Genomic DNA, 17,774 nt, shown 5'->3' with positions numbered 1-17,774 from the left:
TATAATTTTAAAAAATATTACATACGCCAGATTGGTGCTTTTAACCCGTAGTAACAACCCTTGTAACTTTGTTGTTTGTAATATTTTGCAGCCTCCATAAGTTTCATTACATATGAAACCAGTGAAAAAAGCGTCTTTCGTCGAAATTTTGCACCTGCAGATAAATAAGATTAACACTAACACACCCTGAGAATTACGAAATCATGGAAAAGATGCAGGGAATTTCAGATTCCAATTCTATCCAAACATTTTCTTGGTAAAAGATAACGTCAATCAAATTTTACATGGAAAATAAAACAGATATATCATATAACTGATATGATCCACGCTATGCTGAGCATTAACGTTAAAGAAGACATGCTAGATAAGCATTTTCTCTGACGGTTTTTTATTATTCGGTCGTGTCTGTTTTTCAACAATATCAAGGCCTACATGTTCAGATATTGAATCTAGTTCAATATCAACGCAATCGATTTTCAAGGGATGATGAATGTTTTGAGTATCTATTTATTTTTCTGGGTTTTTATACGCCCGTCATTATGTTATGGAGCTGTCCGTGCGTCTAGTTGGCTGGCTGGCTGTCCGTCCGTCCTGGGTCATGTTTTCCCGGACTTTTTTCCATAACGGATGCATGTACAACTTTGAAATTTGGTCACAATATCTCCCTCAATAATTGTAAGAGTGAGTTTTCATTTCAGCTGGATTCGTCTATCCTTGACCTACTTTAGGCTATTAGTAGGTCAATCAGTTTTCCCGGACTGTTTTTCGTTACAGATACAGATCTTGCCCCGAAATTTACACATAAGCTTCCTTTCAGAGAAATACAAGTTCAGTTTGCATTTCAGTTGGATTGGTCGGTCCATCCTTGACCTACTGTTCAGCAAAAATAGGTCAAACAGATTTCCGAGCTTTTTTTTTTTTTTTTATTACGGATACAGATATTGCCCTGATATTTTGTCATAGGCTTCTTCTTGGGGGAATACAAGTTCAGTTTGCATTTCAGCTGGATTGGCGCACTATGACCTACAGTACTTTAGGAGTAGAAGTAGGTTAAACAGTTTTTCAGATGTATGTATGTTCACATGTCAGATGGATTGGTGCACCATGACCCACTTTATGGCTTTTCTATTCAAAATGTGTGTTGTATTCAGAGGTTAGAATATGCTTCCAGGTTGAATTCCACTGTCCGACAGATGTATACTGTACCGTTTGCGGTACTCTTGTTAAACATGTGAACGGAGAGAAATACAGTCGACATCTGTATAACGAATTATTCCGAAATTCCTCCTACAATAAAGTTATAATCCCAACGTTAAATGACACTCTTCTTCTGAAGATAACATTTCTGCCACGATGAATCAGCGAAGTTAATGACATCACTGGACACTTATCCATCGCAATGGGTCTCGACGTACGCTGAATTGACAGATTTTAAAGATGGAATCCTTCCAAGTATGGCAATGTGTCACATTTGGTAGTTCCAGAGGATCATGTTTGGGCACCAGTGATTACCCTAGCCAATCCCATAGACAGAATCCCTGGTTTATTTTCTTCAAACGATTCATTTCCAATAAGAGTTTATGCCAATGGCCAACTTATATGGATTAAAGGAGGGACGGTAAGCGTCACGTGTCAACTTAACGTAAAATACTACCCCTTTGACGGACATAAATGTCCCGCTCAATTTGTAAGCAGTGATCGCATTGGAAATGAACTTAGAATGGAAACAGGGAAGAGGTTTGTTATTAATGAGAAATATGGAGAATGAGATATACACAGTATGAACGCATATTCCTCCAGACTCGATGTATATTCTTGTTCTGTTTTCGAGATCACAGTGAGACGACGGTCAGAGTTTTCGACACTAAATACATGCATACCAATATTGTGTTTGGGAATTTTAAACGCTTGTGTATTCTTAATTCCACCAGAATCAGGAGAACGAGCTTCCTTCGCCACGACAGGTTTGCTTTCTTTTGCTGTATTTATGACAATATTCAGTGTATCGCTTCCCAAAAAATTCCGACCATGTTCCGATCGTGTGTTATGTCATATAATGGTGATGATGCTTGAAAGTATGTTTATATTGATTTTTACAATGATTGAGCTTCGCATTTTCTCTAAACGTGAACATGAACCAATACCAAAGTTTGTAAGTCGCATAGTAAGGATGACAGGCTTTAGATCAGGCAAATATAGAAAAAGTGGCCAGTGTGTGACGAATGGAAAAATCCAGAATGATGAAGAAAATCTGAAACCGGAGCAGCCATCATTTACCTGGGAGAGACTGCGAATTATTTTTGACATGACATGCTTCTGTGTCTCCTTTGGGATCTTTGTTTTGTTGGTTTGTGTTTATGTCATCATGGTAAAGACTTCCTGAACTGCCTTTCAATTAAAACACGGTTCTGTCATATGTGTTTGTAAAAGCTGATAAAGTTATTTCATGTTAAAACAAGTTGTCGAATATGTCATTTATTGAATGACATAAGGTAAATTGTTATGTAAAAAGTATAACAAACCATTAAGGGGGATCACCTGAATAAACAATACCTGCTGAAACATGTACATAGGTGTCAGGTAAAGTGTGATCCCCCTTTGAGACTGACTAGAAAAATACATGTAGTGAAAGTACAATTACAATTTATTTGTACTAAGTTACAATTTCGGTGGAGGCCTTCCTGCTCTACATCACTAGGCATTTAGTTTTTCTTACATGTGTGCGGTTGTAGAGAATAACATTTTTGAAAATTGGTCAATTTTGGGAAGTTTTAGCCCCATCTCTAGGGCCCCAGGGGTGCTGGAGTCCTGAAAATATCAATTTATGTCCCCCTTGTCCCAAAAATGCTTCATGCCAAGTATGAAAAGAATTGGACTGGTAGTTATCAAGAAGTTAAAAATGTTCAATTGTTAACGCACGACGGACGACAACCATTTGCAATTGCTCACCTGAGTGAAACAATATTTAATCAATCTACTTATATGTATTGTGAATAAATATTTTATGCATGATTATGACAAGCACACGACTCAATGATAAAACAGTGAAATTCCCCACCCAGAGTCAGGAGTGCAGTTTATCTAGGGCAAAGCTAAATAGGTAAATGAGTGCTTATACATTTTATCTGGTAAAATCATCTTTACTTCAATGCATTGTGACGAAATACTATAAGTATGATTATGAAAATTGTGGAATTTATGATACCAGAGTACATGTAGTTAGTGAGGCCTCAAGAAACAGCAATCATATAGTGAAAATTCAGTACTTAAAAAAATTAAAGTGCTGTTTTAGTCTTGGATATTTAAAAAGATAAATCTGGAAAACTTCACACATTTGATTAAAAAAAAATTACACTTTTTTGATTGAGCTGTTTGTTGAAGAAGTGTATGTTAATCAGGTGACTGTTAAGACTTGTATAGCAAAACTTTTGCTTGGTGTGTTTTTTAACTTTACACGTAACTACTATATGCATGTATCTGTGATAACTTACTTTGGCATCATGTTGTTGTAAAGCTTAGCAAACATATTCTTTCACCTTGTTCATTGTCTGCTTCTCCGCTAAACAGGAAGCATACATCAATCGGAGCCTGCTGTGCAGCAAGAGTGAAAAAGATTTTCCTCTTCTACGTTATTAATTGTATCTCGAAAGAAAATTCCAAGAACATTGATCTACTCTAATTTTTTTTTAGGCCTGTGGGTTGAGAACAACACTCAATTTTCCTCATTTGCACGACAGAGCTGTCTTTCAGAGTTTCCGCAGTACATGTATACATAAAAAAAACCCAATAATTAAAATTTCTCTCTGTTAATTAGAAACTGCCATTAAACATATACATTATACATGTAGTTATATAAACTCAGTATACACTGTGCACTCAATGGTTATTTTCACATTAAAATTTAAAAGTGAAATTTTGTTTACATTAAAGATACTTAATCTAAGCACTGACTGGTACTTTAACTCAGACTTATTTTGCATTCAGTGGTGTATAATTAAATAATTGTACTAGCCTTGCCTATTTATACCATATCAAATAAGATGTTCATCTATATTTGTGTAAGAACTTTAAAATGGTATGTACAGATGTAGAATTTGAGGGAAATGCTTTTATATTTGATTAATGATATGAAAGTACTTTAAAGTTAAAAATAGCTAAAACTCCAGATTTCAAAACAGACGCAAAGATGAATTTGATAATCTAAACTTTACATTTTCAAAACTAGGCACGGGCCTTGTTTATATATTGTATGACTCAACTATCAGCATGATGCCAAAAGTTGACGGGCATCGGTAACAAGAGAAGGCATTTAGAATGAAAATTGTTGTTCCTTTGTAGATGGACCCGAAATTTATTGATTACTAGCCTATGTTGAGGTGTTAAATGATTTTGACATATTTTCCAGAAATATTTGTTGTTCTTATCTGTTCCCTTGTTGTTACTTTGGAGTCGTCTTATTCTCAACACCAAAAAAAATAAATCTATTTTACATTTATCACCTGCATGTGGCGTTTATGTCTCTGAAATGAATCAATTTTTAAATAGAGACAGGTTAATGACAAGTGCATTGAAGTTACAGGATGTTTGAACAGTCTCGTTTAAATTCAGTATTTCGTAAATTCTATGGTCGTAATAACGATCTAATTCACTAATACAACCGTTCTTTACATACTAATATTAACTACGGACTACTTTGTTTACCTGATCAAGATATCGGATTCACGGCCGGTGTGACCGGTTCACATGGGATGCCTACTCCTAGACAGCTGTTTCCACCTCTGGTGCGTCCAGTTGTCCATGTTTTCCCTTCTCTTAAGTTTGTATTCTTTAGGAGATTGGTATTTCTACTTGTTCATATTCTTGTTTTAACTTCATATTACAACTGTATTATAATCGAACTTGGCTTTACTTGCTCATTTGATAATCCAACGTATACTTAAAGTTTCCTTTCAGAAGACAAAATTCTTCAAAAGTCACGTTTAGTTTTAAACAAAGAACTACGTACGCTACCACTGGATTCATGCTTACAATTTCAACTCGAATATTTTTAAAAGCTTTGTAATTTTGCAAATGATATATTTTTTATATGCAAAGGTAGAATCCATTAGTAATTGTTTATCATCTTTAATGTAATTGTTAATTAATTAATTGCTCTTTATTTCAACTCCTTTTCATTAGGGGTAGAAACATATGTTCCTTAAAACCAGGTTGTAAAACGTCATATATTTTAGAATCCTTATTGATATAAAAAAGAACAACCTCATAATTTGTCAAATTACTTTATATTATTTGAGTAAAAAGTGGTTTATCTTCATTTCGCACACTTTAATCTCATTTGCAATTGATCATGGAGTAAACTTTTTTGCTGTGTTTTGGTTTGTAAACATCCCCCCCCTTATGAAACAACAAAAGTTTTTGTATGAATTTGCTAAATGACAACTTATAATACCTGGAAATCAAAATATCAAATGCCTCTTAGTAATTCGTTGTTTTACTCTCTATCAAACCCAAACTCCAACATCTTTTTAAATAAAAGGTGAAGATAACGAACAGTGATCAATCTCATAACTCCTACAAGCAATACAAAATATATAGTTGGGCAAACACGGACCCCTGGACACACTAGAGGTGGGATCAGGTGCCTAGGAGGAGTAAGCATCCCCTGTCGACCGGTCACGCCCACCGTGAGCCCTATATCTTGGTCAGGTAAACGGAGTTATCTGCAGTTAAAATCAGTGTGGCAAGAACGGCTTAACAATCGATATGAAACACGTCAGACAGCATTTGACCCAATGATAGGTTGTATTGACGAACTAGATCGTTATAACGACCATAGAATTTGCGAAATGCTGACTTCAATCGAGACTGTTGAAACCCGTGTACCATCAACTTGTTTGTCAGTAGCTCACCGATTTAAAAACTGACCATACGCAAAACAAACTATTGCATATCGAATTAGTTGAGATATATAAACACCATATGCAGGTGATAATGGAATATTGCTACACAAATATGGGAAGTTGACGATGGAGAAGCTGAAATCATCCCGTTTGTCATACAGTTGAGTTGTCAATTTGCCGTTAATGTCTACTTTCAATAAAATATCTAAGTATGAAGCAGAAGTGGATGACTCTTTGGTGTCCTTTATTTCGAGCTCACAGGGATCTCCAGAATAATTGCGCACAGAATCAGAATGTCGTGTAACAAAGTAATGTTTGGATGACTGATCAAAAGATGTGAAAATGTCCGTGTTCCATTTTAATACCGAAGCAACTGTCTATGACGTCAAAATGCAGAGTATTTAATTCATGGTGAGAAATGGTGTTGTAAAGTGTTGAAAAGTAGTTTTGTGATTTCAAATTTTTTAATTTTTTGTTTAATTTTTGAAAATGTACATTTGATTTACACCAACTTCTTGTATATGTTGTGGCTCAATAGTCTGATGTTAACATCAGTTAATATTTCGTGCATGTGAGGAGTAAAGATAGGGATTTGGTAGAACATTAACTGGATCCTACAATAAAAAGGGGTTTTGTAAGTTTTGGAATCCAGTACACGTTCGGTAACTCAAATTCATCCGTTCCATTGATTGAAATAAATGAATTCTAATCTTTGACAGAATGCATGATAGAAATGTAAACCAGAGCTGTCTGAAGTTTGGTCCTTTTAAAATAACTGGAATTTACGTCGTCATTTTCAACTATATTGACATAACCAGTAATGACATGTCCAGATGGACTATATAGTTGAAAGAAAAAGGAAAGAACGTGTAGGTGGCCTATATCTACGCACTGTACAATTTGTAATAAGCAAATGCAATAGTAAAAGTATAATTGTAGGAAATATAAGGCGTAGTCTTGAAATATGCAATATAAGGATTTTTAACAGAGTTCTTTCTGTTGACGGTGTCTTTTGTTTTGTTAGTAAATTTAAGTTTAAGGAACCGACATAGTGATTCTGAAGGAATATCATCCGTAACCCGCTGTTGTTCAAAAAGCCTCTGATGAGCAACAATCATAGAATTTAGTCTATGTTCTGGCGTTGAAAAACCTAAGTATGGACTTGCTTTGACTTCTTCAAAATTCCTATTTAAAACTTTCAATGGAACAGAGGAAAGGTTTGTTTGAATGTAATATAGCCCTAATTGTTTGTTGACGTAAGGTAACAGTAAATCAAGTGAGGCATATTTGTTCTTTTTTGTTTGAACGATGTCCATGACTACAGTGACGTCTTTGTGTATTAGGAAAACAAAACATCTCATCACGTTCCCGCTATTCCCTTAAGAACTTGTAAGATTTCTTACATTTTCTGCTTTATCAATGCATTCGTGTGGAAAAAAAACATTGCCTAGTATTTGAATCCAATGATCTTCTCGTTGACTAAAACACCGCCGTAAAATGGCTGAAATATTACCAAAAACGGCGTAAAACCATAAACGATCAATCAATCTAAGAAAAGGAGTAGTAAAAGTAGGTCTTTTAGTATTTTTATATTTCTTTTCTAGAATTCGGATACTCATGAATGAGATGGAATGATTCCAGAAGTGATCTGAACGTGAAGTTTAGCCTACGTTTAGGACACAGCTCGCAAGGTTTGTTGCTGTTTTGTTCTCTGTAACGTTAGTCGAGAAACTGACTTTCAAACATTACGTAAACTCAATATCATCTTTAATATCTCCACCATTTTTTATGATGAGAAAGGTTTATAGTGATAAACAGTACATTCAATCTCATTACGTGTCCCTACACTGAACAAAAAATGTCTAAATTCATTTTTCTTGGAAATGTTGCACCTGCAGATAAAGAATAGTAACACTGACAATTTCAAACTGAGCAATACATGAAACGCACCGAGAATTACGATATCATGGAATTAATTCAGAGAAATTCAATTTATATTCCATCAAATCGTTTTCTTGGTAAAAGATAAAGTCAATCAATCTTTTTTTGTAAAATTAAAAAAAATATCTAACTTATATAAATGCATCCAATTCATCCGTGATATGCACAACATCAACGTTATAGAAGACAGGCTAGGAAAACATTTTCTGTGATGATTTCTGTTTTTCAGTCGTGTTTACTTTTCACCAATATTACGGCAGACATGCTCAGTTATTGATACAATCTAGTTCTATATCGACGCAATCGTACTTCCAGTGATGAGGAGTCTTTTGTGTATCTATTTATTCTTCTTAGGTTTTGTAGATGGAGAAAAATACAGTCTTCATCTGTACAACGAATTATTTCAAAATTCCACCTACAATAAAGTTCTAATCCCAACGTTAAACGACAATGACACTCTTCTTCTGAAGATAACATTTCTGCCACGAGGAATCAGCGAATTTAATGACGTAACTGGACAATTATCTATCGCAATGGGGCTTGACGTACGCTGGCGTGATGTATTCTTAAGATGGAATCCTACTAAGTTTGGCAATGTGTCACATTTGGTAGTCCCAGAGGACCATGTTTGGACACCAGTGATTACCCTAGCCAATCCCATAGACAGAATCCCAGTTTTTCCAGGTGATTCGTTTCCAATAAGAGTTTATGCCAATGGCCAACTTATATGGATTAAAGGAGGGACGGTAAGTGTCACGTGTCAACCTAACGTTAAATACTACCCCTTTGACGAACACAAATGTTCAGCTAAATTTTTAACCATTGATCGCATTGGAAATGAACTTAGAATGGAAACAGGGATGAGATCTGTTATTAATGAGAAATATGGAGAATGGGATATATACAGTATGAACGCATATTCCTCCAGATTCGATGTATATTCTTGTTCTGTTTTCGAGATCACAGTGAGACGACGGTCAGAGTTTTTGATACTAAATACATGCATACCAATATTGTGTTTGGGAATTTTAAACGCCTGTGTATTCTTAATTCCACCAGAATCAGGAGAACGAGTTTCCTTCGCCATGACAGTTTTGCTTTCTTTTGCTGTTTTTATGACAATATTCAGTGCATCTCTTCCAAAAAATTCCGACCCTGTTCCGATCATGTGTTATGTCATGATGGTGATGATGTTGGAGAGTGGAATAATTGTAATTCTAACCATTATTGGGCTTCGCATTTTCTTTAAACGTGAAAATGAGCCAATACCAAAGTTTGTAAGTCGCATAGCAAGAATAGCAGACCTTAGATCAAGTATATATAGACAAGATGACCAGTCTTTGATGAATGGAAAAATCCAGAATGATGAAGAAAATCTGAAACCGGAGCAGCCATCACTTACCTGGGAGAGACTGCGAATTATTTTTGACATGACATGCTTCTGTGTCTCCTTTGGGGTCTTTGTTTTGTTGGTTTGTGTTTACGCCATCATGGTAAAGATTTCGTAAATTATTGTATTTCGGATTGAACACGGCTCTGACTGCAGAGAATTGATTCATATTAATATATTGCAATATTAAACAGAGAATTTCATTAATGGTTATCGACTATCAATTGTCAATATTGACATTCTCAATTGAATTACTTTTGATATGAAATGTTGGTTTGTTCCGTATGATTATTGTGCAATAGTTTAAAGAAATTCTAATTAACGTTATTTTCAATAAATTGTTACTGATAGGAACCACTCACAACATGAAATTATACTGTACATATATCCCTACCGAAGCCGTGGATCAAAGGGATACAGGTTTCGGTTCGTAAACGAGAGATTCTGGGTTTAAACTCCACTCTTATCCGGTGGTTAGAATAGATCCTCAGTACCCCCTTGCTTGTCGGAAAAGGCGACTAAATGGGGCGGTCCTTTAGACGAGACCGCAAAAACCAAGGTCCCGTGTCACAGAAGGTGTGGCATGATACAGATTCCTCCGTGCTCAAAGGTCATAAGCACCGAGCATAGGCCTAAAGATTGCAGCCCTTCATCGACAATGGTGACGTCTCCATATGAGTTTAAAATTCTCGAGAGGGACGTTAAACAGTATAAAACCTAATACGTAAAAATGGGTAGGGTATTCTCCTTTGCCTAACAAGCGGCATTTAGATGTGATATATAGTCTCGGGTTTCTTTTGAACGAGACCAAAAATACGAAGGTCACGACAAGTGTTGGCATGGCAATGAACCCCAAATACTACGGCCATGAGCGCCACGCATAGGTCTAAATGGTACACTCCATTACACCTGGTGACATCACAAAATGAGTGAAAAATCGAAGGGATGTAAAACATTGAAACAAAAACATATTTAAACTTTTCATCATCATTTTTCATCCTATGTTATTGTGTAATTGATTTACCGTTCAGTGACACGCCGTTAGTCCAGTAGATACTCCTTGTCTATGTAAAGCAATCTTTTGAATTATTTCAGTTATCTTTGTGAAGCGTTCTTATTTACATTGATGCAGTTTCATCAGAAATTGAAAAATAAACATATATTGGTAGTATTTTCTTTCAATATTTATTATTTAACATTACGAAGCAATTAATTTGTAAATAGATATATACTGAAGAGACATTATTTGTTGAAATGCGCATCTGGTGCATTAAAATTGGTACCGTATAAGTTTTACATTATGAGCCCTGGGTCGAGGCCTCTGCTGGTGGACTGTTAGTCCCCGAGGGTCTCTACAGCCCAGTAGCTAAGTACTTCGTTACTAGCTTGGAAATACGGATGTATATTTAATTGCTGTTATAAAATTTAGAAATTCATTTCAAAATTAAGTATTATCTCCCTTCATTGCTCTTATCCTTAGACGAATTTGACTCCACTTTTTGGCACTCTGTTTTCCCCTAAAATAGCTCAAGCAAGTTTATTGTTATTTCGGATTTAAAACATTTCGATTGAGCATCACTGACGAGACATTATTTGTTGAAATGCGCATCTGGTGCATTAAAATTGGTAGCGTATAAGTTTTACACAGGGAAGATCAATCCATTGTTAATATCATTTTAAGTAATTTCACAAAATCCTTACAAAATTAGATTCATTGCTAGATTCAGCAAATGTTCTACCAAGCCTCTATTTTTGCTCCTCATGAATATATTACTTGCTGTGAAGGAGAAACTTCAAACATATTGTGTCACAACTTGCCAGAAGTGTTGTAAATCAAAAGTAGACTCTCAACAAATTTAAAGAATTTTAGTAAATTTCAAATCCTAAAACTAATTTCAAATCAACAACTTCAAAACGTAGCATTGATTTTGACTACGGAGGACTACATTGACCTGATCAAGATATAGGGTTCATGGCGGGTGTGACCGGTCGACAAGGAATGCTTACTCCTCCTAGGCACTGATCCCACCTCTGGTATATCCAGGGGTCCGTGTTTGTCTAGCTGCAATAATATAGCCATCTCCGATGTTTTAATTTTTTTTCTGACATTTTCGGGAGAGGGCTACAATTCCATAGGATGTTCGTAATGGTGCAAAATATTTTTATGAATAACCTGAATGTCTGCTCCGCCATGCTTGTTATCGCGATATCTCGTTGGTTGGTCTACTTAAAAACCTAAACATTGACAATCAGCGCGAAAATGTAGTTACTCGAGTCATTCCAACATAGAAAGGAAAATCATATGGTGACAGAAAAAAATTACACTCTGTTGTTTGTTTTTAACTTGATATCTTTAAATCTTTTCAATTCCGGCGAAATTTCTTTGTCCTCCGTACTCGTCCATTGATGTAACCACTACCTTATATGTGCATATGCAAATAACTTGACAATCAAACATGGGGCACGAATATGATTCGAAAAATTGCAATACAGTGAAACTTCTCCAAACTGGCCTCTCAGAAAACCGGTTCTCCCTGAATATCGGCCGATTTTCAAAGTCCCGGCAGAAACCTTAATATTTCCTTACAAAGAAAGTCTCACAAAACCGACCACCCCTGAAAACCGGACATCGGCCACTTTTTAAAGTACAATTGTTAACAAACATGTGTAATTTACCTTTATAATACCGGCCACTATTTGAAGACTAGAAAATTTTGGCCAGAGGGGTGATTAAGATTGGCCAGGTGTGCAAAATTACTGACCTACCGGCCAGGTGGGAAATTATCGACCGGAGGTGTGAAAAACACGAGTGGCCTCTTTAAGTTCTTTAGTTTACCTGTGCTGTCCAGGGTGCTAATTGGTGCTTATCTAATCCAATTGACCCTTTCAAATTTCGGTACGAAATGCTATAAACAGATATGCACATATTGAATGACTACAATCAATACGCCATATTGTTGCACCATGGATATAAGCGGTAGTTAATAAACAACAAACCCATGACTGTTAATGATAATTTTCAATAGATAAATAATTTTTTGGAGGTTTCCATAGACTTAAAATTCCTAAGAAACATCACAATTAAAATTATATTTTTACTACTCTACTTTTCAAAAACGTCAAAACAAATTTGTTAACGATATAAGCAATGGACGTAAACAGAGTTTTTAAAGGTAAGAGGAATACCAATAATAGGCCTCTGTGTTTTCTTTATGTATCCTGTTATAAATTTTAAGTTAAAATTAGATGATTGCAGTAAGACTATTTCTGGTAATAGTTACCTGTAGGTACAAGCGGTCTAGTTTGATCTCCACCGATAATTGATCATAGATCCCCATATCAAAGTGAGCAGTACCTACTCTGTGTATTAATTGCAGCAATCAAATGGCTATGTGTTTGTTTTGTTTATTAAAACATAAGCTGAAATTCTACATAAATGCTGCTAGTCTACAGATTTGTATATCTATATCAAATGCAGTTTTATTTAAACGGAATGTTTTCCATTATTTGTGCATGTCAATGTAAAAATGTTTATTCATGTTTAATTAGTTTTAGTGCTATAAATTGAAAATAAACATGTTAGTAAATTATTTCGTTTTATTTCCAATAGTGAAATAATAGTCCTTGAACACCATATTATATGGTTTGTGGTATGTCAATGAAATATCTAATAAAAATTGAGCTGAAATGTCTCTAAATGTTAAATTCTCAGTATACCGGCCACCCCTCTAAACCGGCCGTTTTTTTTCGGTCCGACAGCTGGCCGGTTTAGAGAAGTTTCACTGGTATATCTAAATTGTTAAAAACGGTGGAATAGAGCCTCACAAATCGTAAGTTGCAAGTTGAAAATTTAGATATTGGCTAAGAAACAGAACATCATATTATTTACGTAAAGAAAGCCAGCAAATGTTTAGAATGATCGAAAATGTTGCCTGAATGAATCATAGAGATATTTGGTTTGCATATGATTTGAATATATTTTATTGTATAAATATCCAAAAGGATTAGTTTTAAGTTCTAGCAACTTAGAAAACCTCTCCCTAAGAGATCCTAATGAGTTAATTGTAGTCCCCCCCCCCCAAAAAAAAAAACAGTCGGAGAGGGCTACATTATTGCAGCTCGTGTTTGCCCAACTCTCTATTTTATATTCCTTATAGGAGTTATGAGATTAATCACTGTTTCTTATATTCATCGTACTTTTAAATACTTTACACGACCATTCATCACAATAGATCATAGGCTCCATTTTTTGACATCATAGACAGTTGCTTCTTTCATAAAAATGGGTAAAGCAAATATCCGTCATTAAAAACGCTTGATTAAACACCACTCTGATTCTACGCGCACATACTCTGAAGTTGATATTAAAAACATACTGGAGCTCATTAACAATATATTCGTAGTCTTTGGCGATAAGGTCTTCCAACAGTCTGTTGGAATCCCCATGGGCACGAATTGTGCTCCATTATTAACTGACCTATTTTATATTCTTAGGAGGCAGAATTTATGCAAAAACCTTCTACATAAGACGACAAAAATCTTTTGTTATGGCCTTCAACTTCACATCTAGATATATCGATGAGGTGTTATCTATTAAAAATAATGATTTTCAGTCATATGTCGATTCGATATATCTAATGCATCCGCAATAAATTCTGGTGGAGAAGGGTATAAAACGGTTTGGCTGAAGAGAAATTTGGAACATACCAGTACTTACAAACTTTCTCATTAAGCAATGTTTGAACATCCCAGTACCGTGTGACATTTCCGGGGTACTCGGCGCCAGGAACAAACTAACAGTGGGTTATACTAGACTTCAGAGGTAGTTCCAACCCGACTGGTATGGCCCATAGTCCTAACGGAAAGGCATTATGTGAAATTATAAAGTGTGCAAAATGTATGGATCGCCTGATTAACATAAACTCAAATACTAGAAGATATCAATAATTATTTGAAGATATCATTAATTCATTTATTCTGAGCAATAATTCAATGGATACGCACATAAAATCAATTGTTGTTCTCATCCATTGAATTGATGTACACATCAATTGAATTGTTAAGAGTAATAATTGATTTGATGCGTTCATCATTTCAAATTATGAAATCAATAATTGCTTTTTTTAAAGAGAGCAACAATTCAATTAAAGAGATCATTAATCATTTAATAATTGGGGATATGCCTTAGTAAAAAAAAAATTATCGAGGGGGACGTTAAACAATATACAACCAACCAACTCTGTGAAAAAGCATGATGCGCGCAGCAATTGAACTATCATTAATTATTTCTCCCCTCTTTCAAGGAGAGACATATTGTTTTTGTACTTTCTGTCCTTCTGCCTGTCCGTCCGTCTGTCACAAAATCTTGTGAACGCTTCTCCTCCTATATGGCTTATCAGATAGGCTTGAAACTTTGTACAGTGCTTCATTGCCAATTGTAGATGTGTATATCGCCCGAACAGGAGGATCCAATCAATTTCCTAAAAGTTATAGTGGATCTAAGAGGGGTGGATGATGTAAAATAGCTTGTGAACACTTCTCATCCTATACGACTTATCGCTTAGATTTGAAACTTTATACAATGCTTCATTGCCATTTGTAGATGTGTATATCGCTCGAACAGGAGGATCCAATTATTTTCCTAAAAGCTAAAGTGGATCTAAGAGGGGAGGAGGATGTAAAATATCTTGTGAACACTTCTCCTCTATCGCTTATCCGATAGACTTGAAATTTTGTACAATAATTCAATGCCATTTGCAGATGTGCATATTGTGGGAACAGGAGGATCCAATTGTTATCCTTAAAGTTATAGTGGATCTCAGGGGTGGAGGGTGTAAAATAGTTTGTGAACACTTCTATGTGGCTTATCGGATGTCTATGCTCCTGCTCCTGCTTTCTCCTCTATACCATGCAGTACATTAAGGGGAGGAGGTTTCATTTGGAGCACTTCCAATTGGGGGAGCTGGGGAGACATTTGTTTTTCATAAAAACAATTTCTAGTTTCATTATTGAAGAGAGTAATAATCCAATACAGTATTTCGTTGTGTTTTGTATTTCTTTACACTTTCTTTTATGACTTATACAAGGCCCAGATATGTTTTCTGCTGATGGTAGCCTAGTGGTTAGGACGCTCGCTTCCAACCGGAAGGCCCACATTCGATTCTCGATTCCAACGTCGCGTCAATTGCAATGTATTTAACATAGTTAGTGACTTCCTTCGCCAAGATCTCGGCATCGAAGTGAAAGTCACGGGTCTTTCGGAGCTCCCGTGTCACCGTAGGGGCTGGAACGATGAAAAAATCCCCACTGCTACGACATTGGGCGTCACTCAAAGGTAAAAACTGTGCACATCAAACTTTGTGGCACTTCAAATACTGCTGGTGATATTTCTTTATGTTGTTTTACGTCCCAGTCTAGAAAAGTTTGCTCCTGTAGAGACATCTTCAGCTTTAGGTGAATTTTAAAATATTCTCACCAATTCTCCTAGAAGTTACTGGGTGGTCTCTAAGAAGAAGGTTACCTTTCATCATGTTCTCAGGGATTAATCAACCCGTGTAATCCACTTTTGGAGTTAGAAAAATATCACTCTGTCCAATTCCTGAATATGTTAAGGAATTGCATGTGTCAAAACATTAATATTTTTATCATATGATTGAATAATGCCGATTCTAATTATTCGAAATCCAGCAAACTAAAAAACTGAAACATTATATTCAGCTCCACGTACCTTCGAAATGAATATATCATTTGAATTTTCAATTATCTGTCTCAGACCAAAGAATAAATTTGGAATTCCCTAATTAATACCATTCTTTGATTATTTTTAATTGTCCAATTAAAACTCTCATCTCCAATGACTTGTGTCGAGGTTTTGCACTCTCGCTGTAAACAAAGATGACCGACCAGGTATCATTTCGTTCGCTCTTTTATCTGGTGTCGATATTTTAGATGATTCAATCATATAATAAAACAATTACTGACTTTTTGTTAGTCAATACGATGATTTAGCTGTCCCCACAGTACAATATTTCCTCCGGGCTTGGTAAATGTTGTACTTATAGTGAAAATGAATCAGCGTATTGATTTCAGAAATGTCAAACAAAATTGTATGCTATTTACATTCTAATACCTATTTTAATGAATAAGCTGTGCTTGTGAAACAATGATGGCCCCGCATGGTAGTAAAGTAATTTCTAATATCAAAGGAAACGAACACACATAAGAAATATGGAAGCCGTAGCACTAAACGTTCAAAAGTTACAGGAAATATTCTACACACAGAGCTTTAAAGGTTATAGTTTTTGCGGTCAAACAGACAGACGAATATCCGATTATGGGGGCATTGATACTTTAAAATATGTGTTTTTGACAACCCCAAGACATCACAATAACCTTGAATTCACTATTCTAATCCACCAATTACAATTGAAAGAAACCAGTCCAAGTGGTTGCTCCAACTTATCTAAAAACGCACACAGAGAGTTAACAATGTGATTGTGTAGGATATTGGATAATGCAGTGACACTTTTAAAAATCACATCAGAATTCAACGTTAATATGTAATTTGTTTACAAGTTAGTCTGTTACTGTTTTCTCTTTCAAAGCCGAGGCAGAAGAACATCATACGGGAAGTAACTCGTGCAGGACTTCACACGGTAGACATTAGAAAACGCCACTATATGTGCTTATTCACGTTTGCACGAGTTAAAGTGGGGTGACCATGCTCATTTGTGTATATTTGTGTGCATGTATGTTCCCAACTATATCCCGTGTGTTTTTGCAATAATTAAGAATCAAGCATGTCCTCTGTTTGATATACAAGTATTTACATATCCTTCTGCTCAGTGTCCCCTCTTCTCTATCTAGGCGTGTTTAGCGAGTTTCTATCATCTTCAAAAATTGTATTTTATAAATCTATCAGACGAAATTGTTTTCATTACTATACACAGCTTCTCCCCCAACTTTAACACACTAGTTCAATGACCAAGTAGCAAAGATCAGATACAAGCGAATATTATAATTACTTTACGTAACTCCGAATAAGCAAAATAGGAAGTTACAATATCCCCGCCGCAACTTTGTTGCTAGAGGATGTTGATAAACGAGCCATGTGTTGTACTTAATTTTATGTTTCCCGCAGAGTGTAATCGGGAAATGAAATTATCACTGGTGTTGAGAGACAAATTTGGCACAGAGGTTGAGAGTTATTCCTCTTTATCTGCAGTTTAGCGTCTCAGTCCCTTATAAATATCGAAAGCTTTTGTCGCCGAGATGAATGTGCAACTAAAAGAGGTCCTACGTTTTTGATCCGCTCATGCTCCCCATTACGTGCAGGAGTGGAGTGGTCCAAAACTCTTGGCTTGTGAAAATGTTAAAAATTAAGAGGTTCGCTCCTGAGCATTGTCGATTTTTAAATTTCTACTTTGAAGGGGAATCGTGGTATCAACAATAAAAAACATGGGTCATATTGCTTGTTATTGAGTATTGTGTAGAATTTGACCTTTCTGCGCTTATAATTTACTTACGATTCACTAGGGAAATAC

The 17,774-nt window shown here is 35.6% G+C and overlaps 1 protein-coding gene across 1 annotated transcript; it reads left to right on the top strand.

Annotated features, from left to right (window-relative positions):
* The first annotated feature begins 7,858 nt into the window (after positions 1-7,858).
* On the top strand, positions 7,859-12,821 carry LOC125671735 (acetylcholine receptor subunit alpha-like 2). The gene has a single exon (XM_048907603.2). It carries the CDS (start codon positions 8,159-8,161, stop codon positions 9,347-9,349), a length of 1,191 nt encoding a protein of 396 aa, XP_048763560.2. The 5' UTR covers positions 7,859-8,158; the 3' UTR covers positions 9,350-12,821.
* Positions 12,822-17,774: the final 4,953 nt, after the last annotated feature.

This window comes from Ostrea edulis, chromosome 4 (assembly GCF_947568905.1).
Source record: "Ostrea edulis chromosome 4, xbOstEdul1.1, whole genome shotgun sequence".
Lineage (NCBI taxonomy): Eukaryota > Metazoa > Mollusca > Bivalvia > Ostreida > Ostreidae > Ostrea > Ostrea edulis.
The sequence above is the reverse complement of the archived record's forward strand: the minus strand, read 5'-3'. Positions and strand labels throughout refer to the sequence as shown.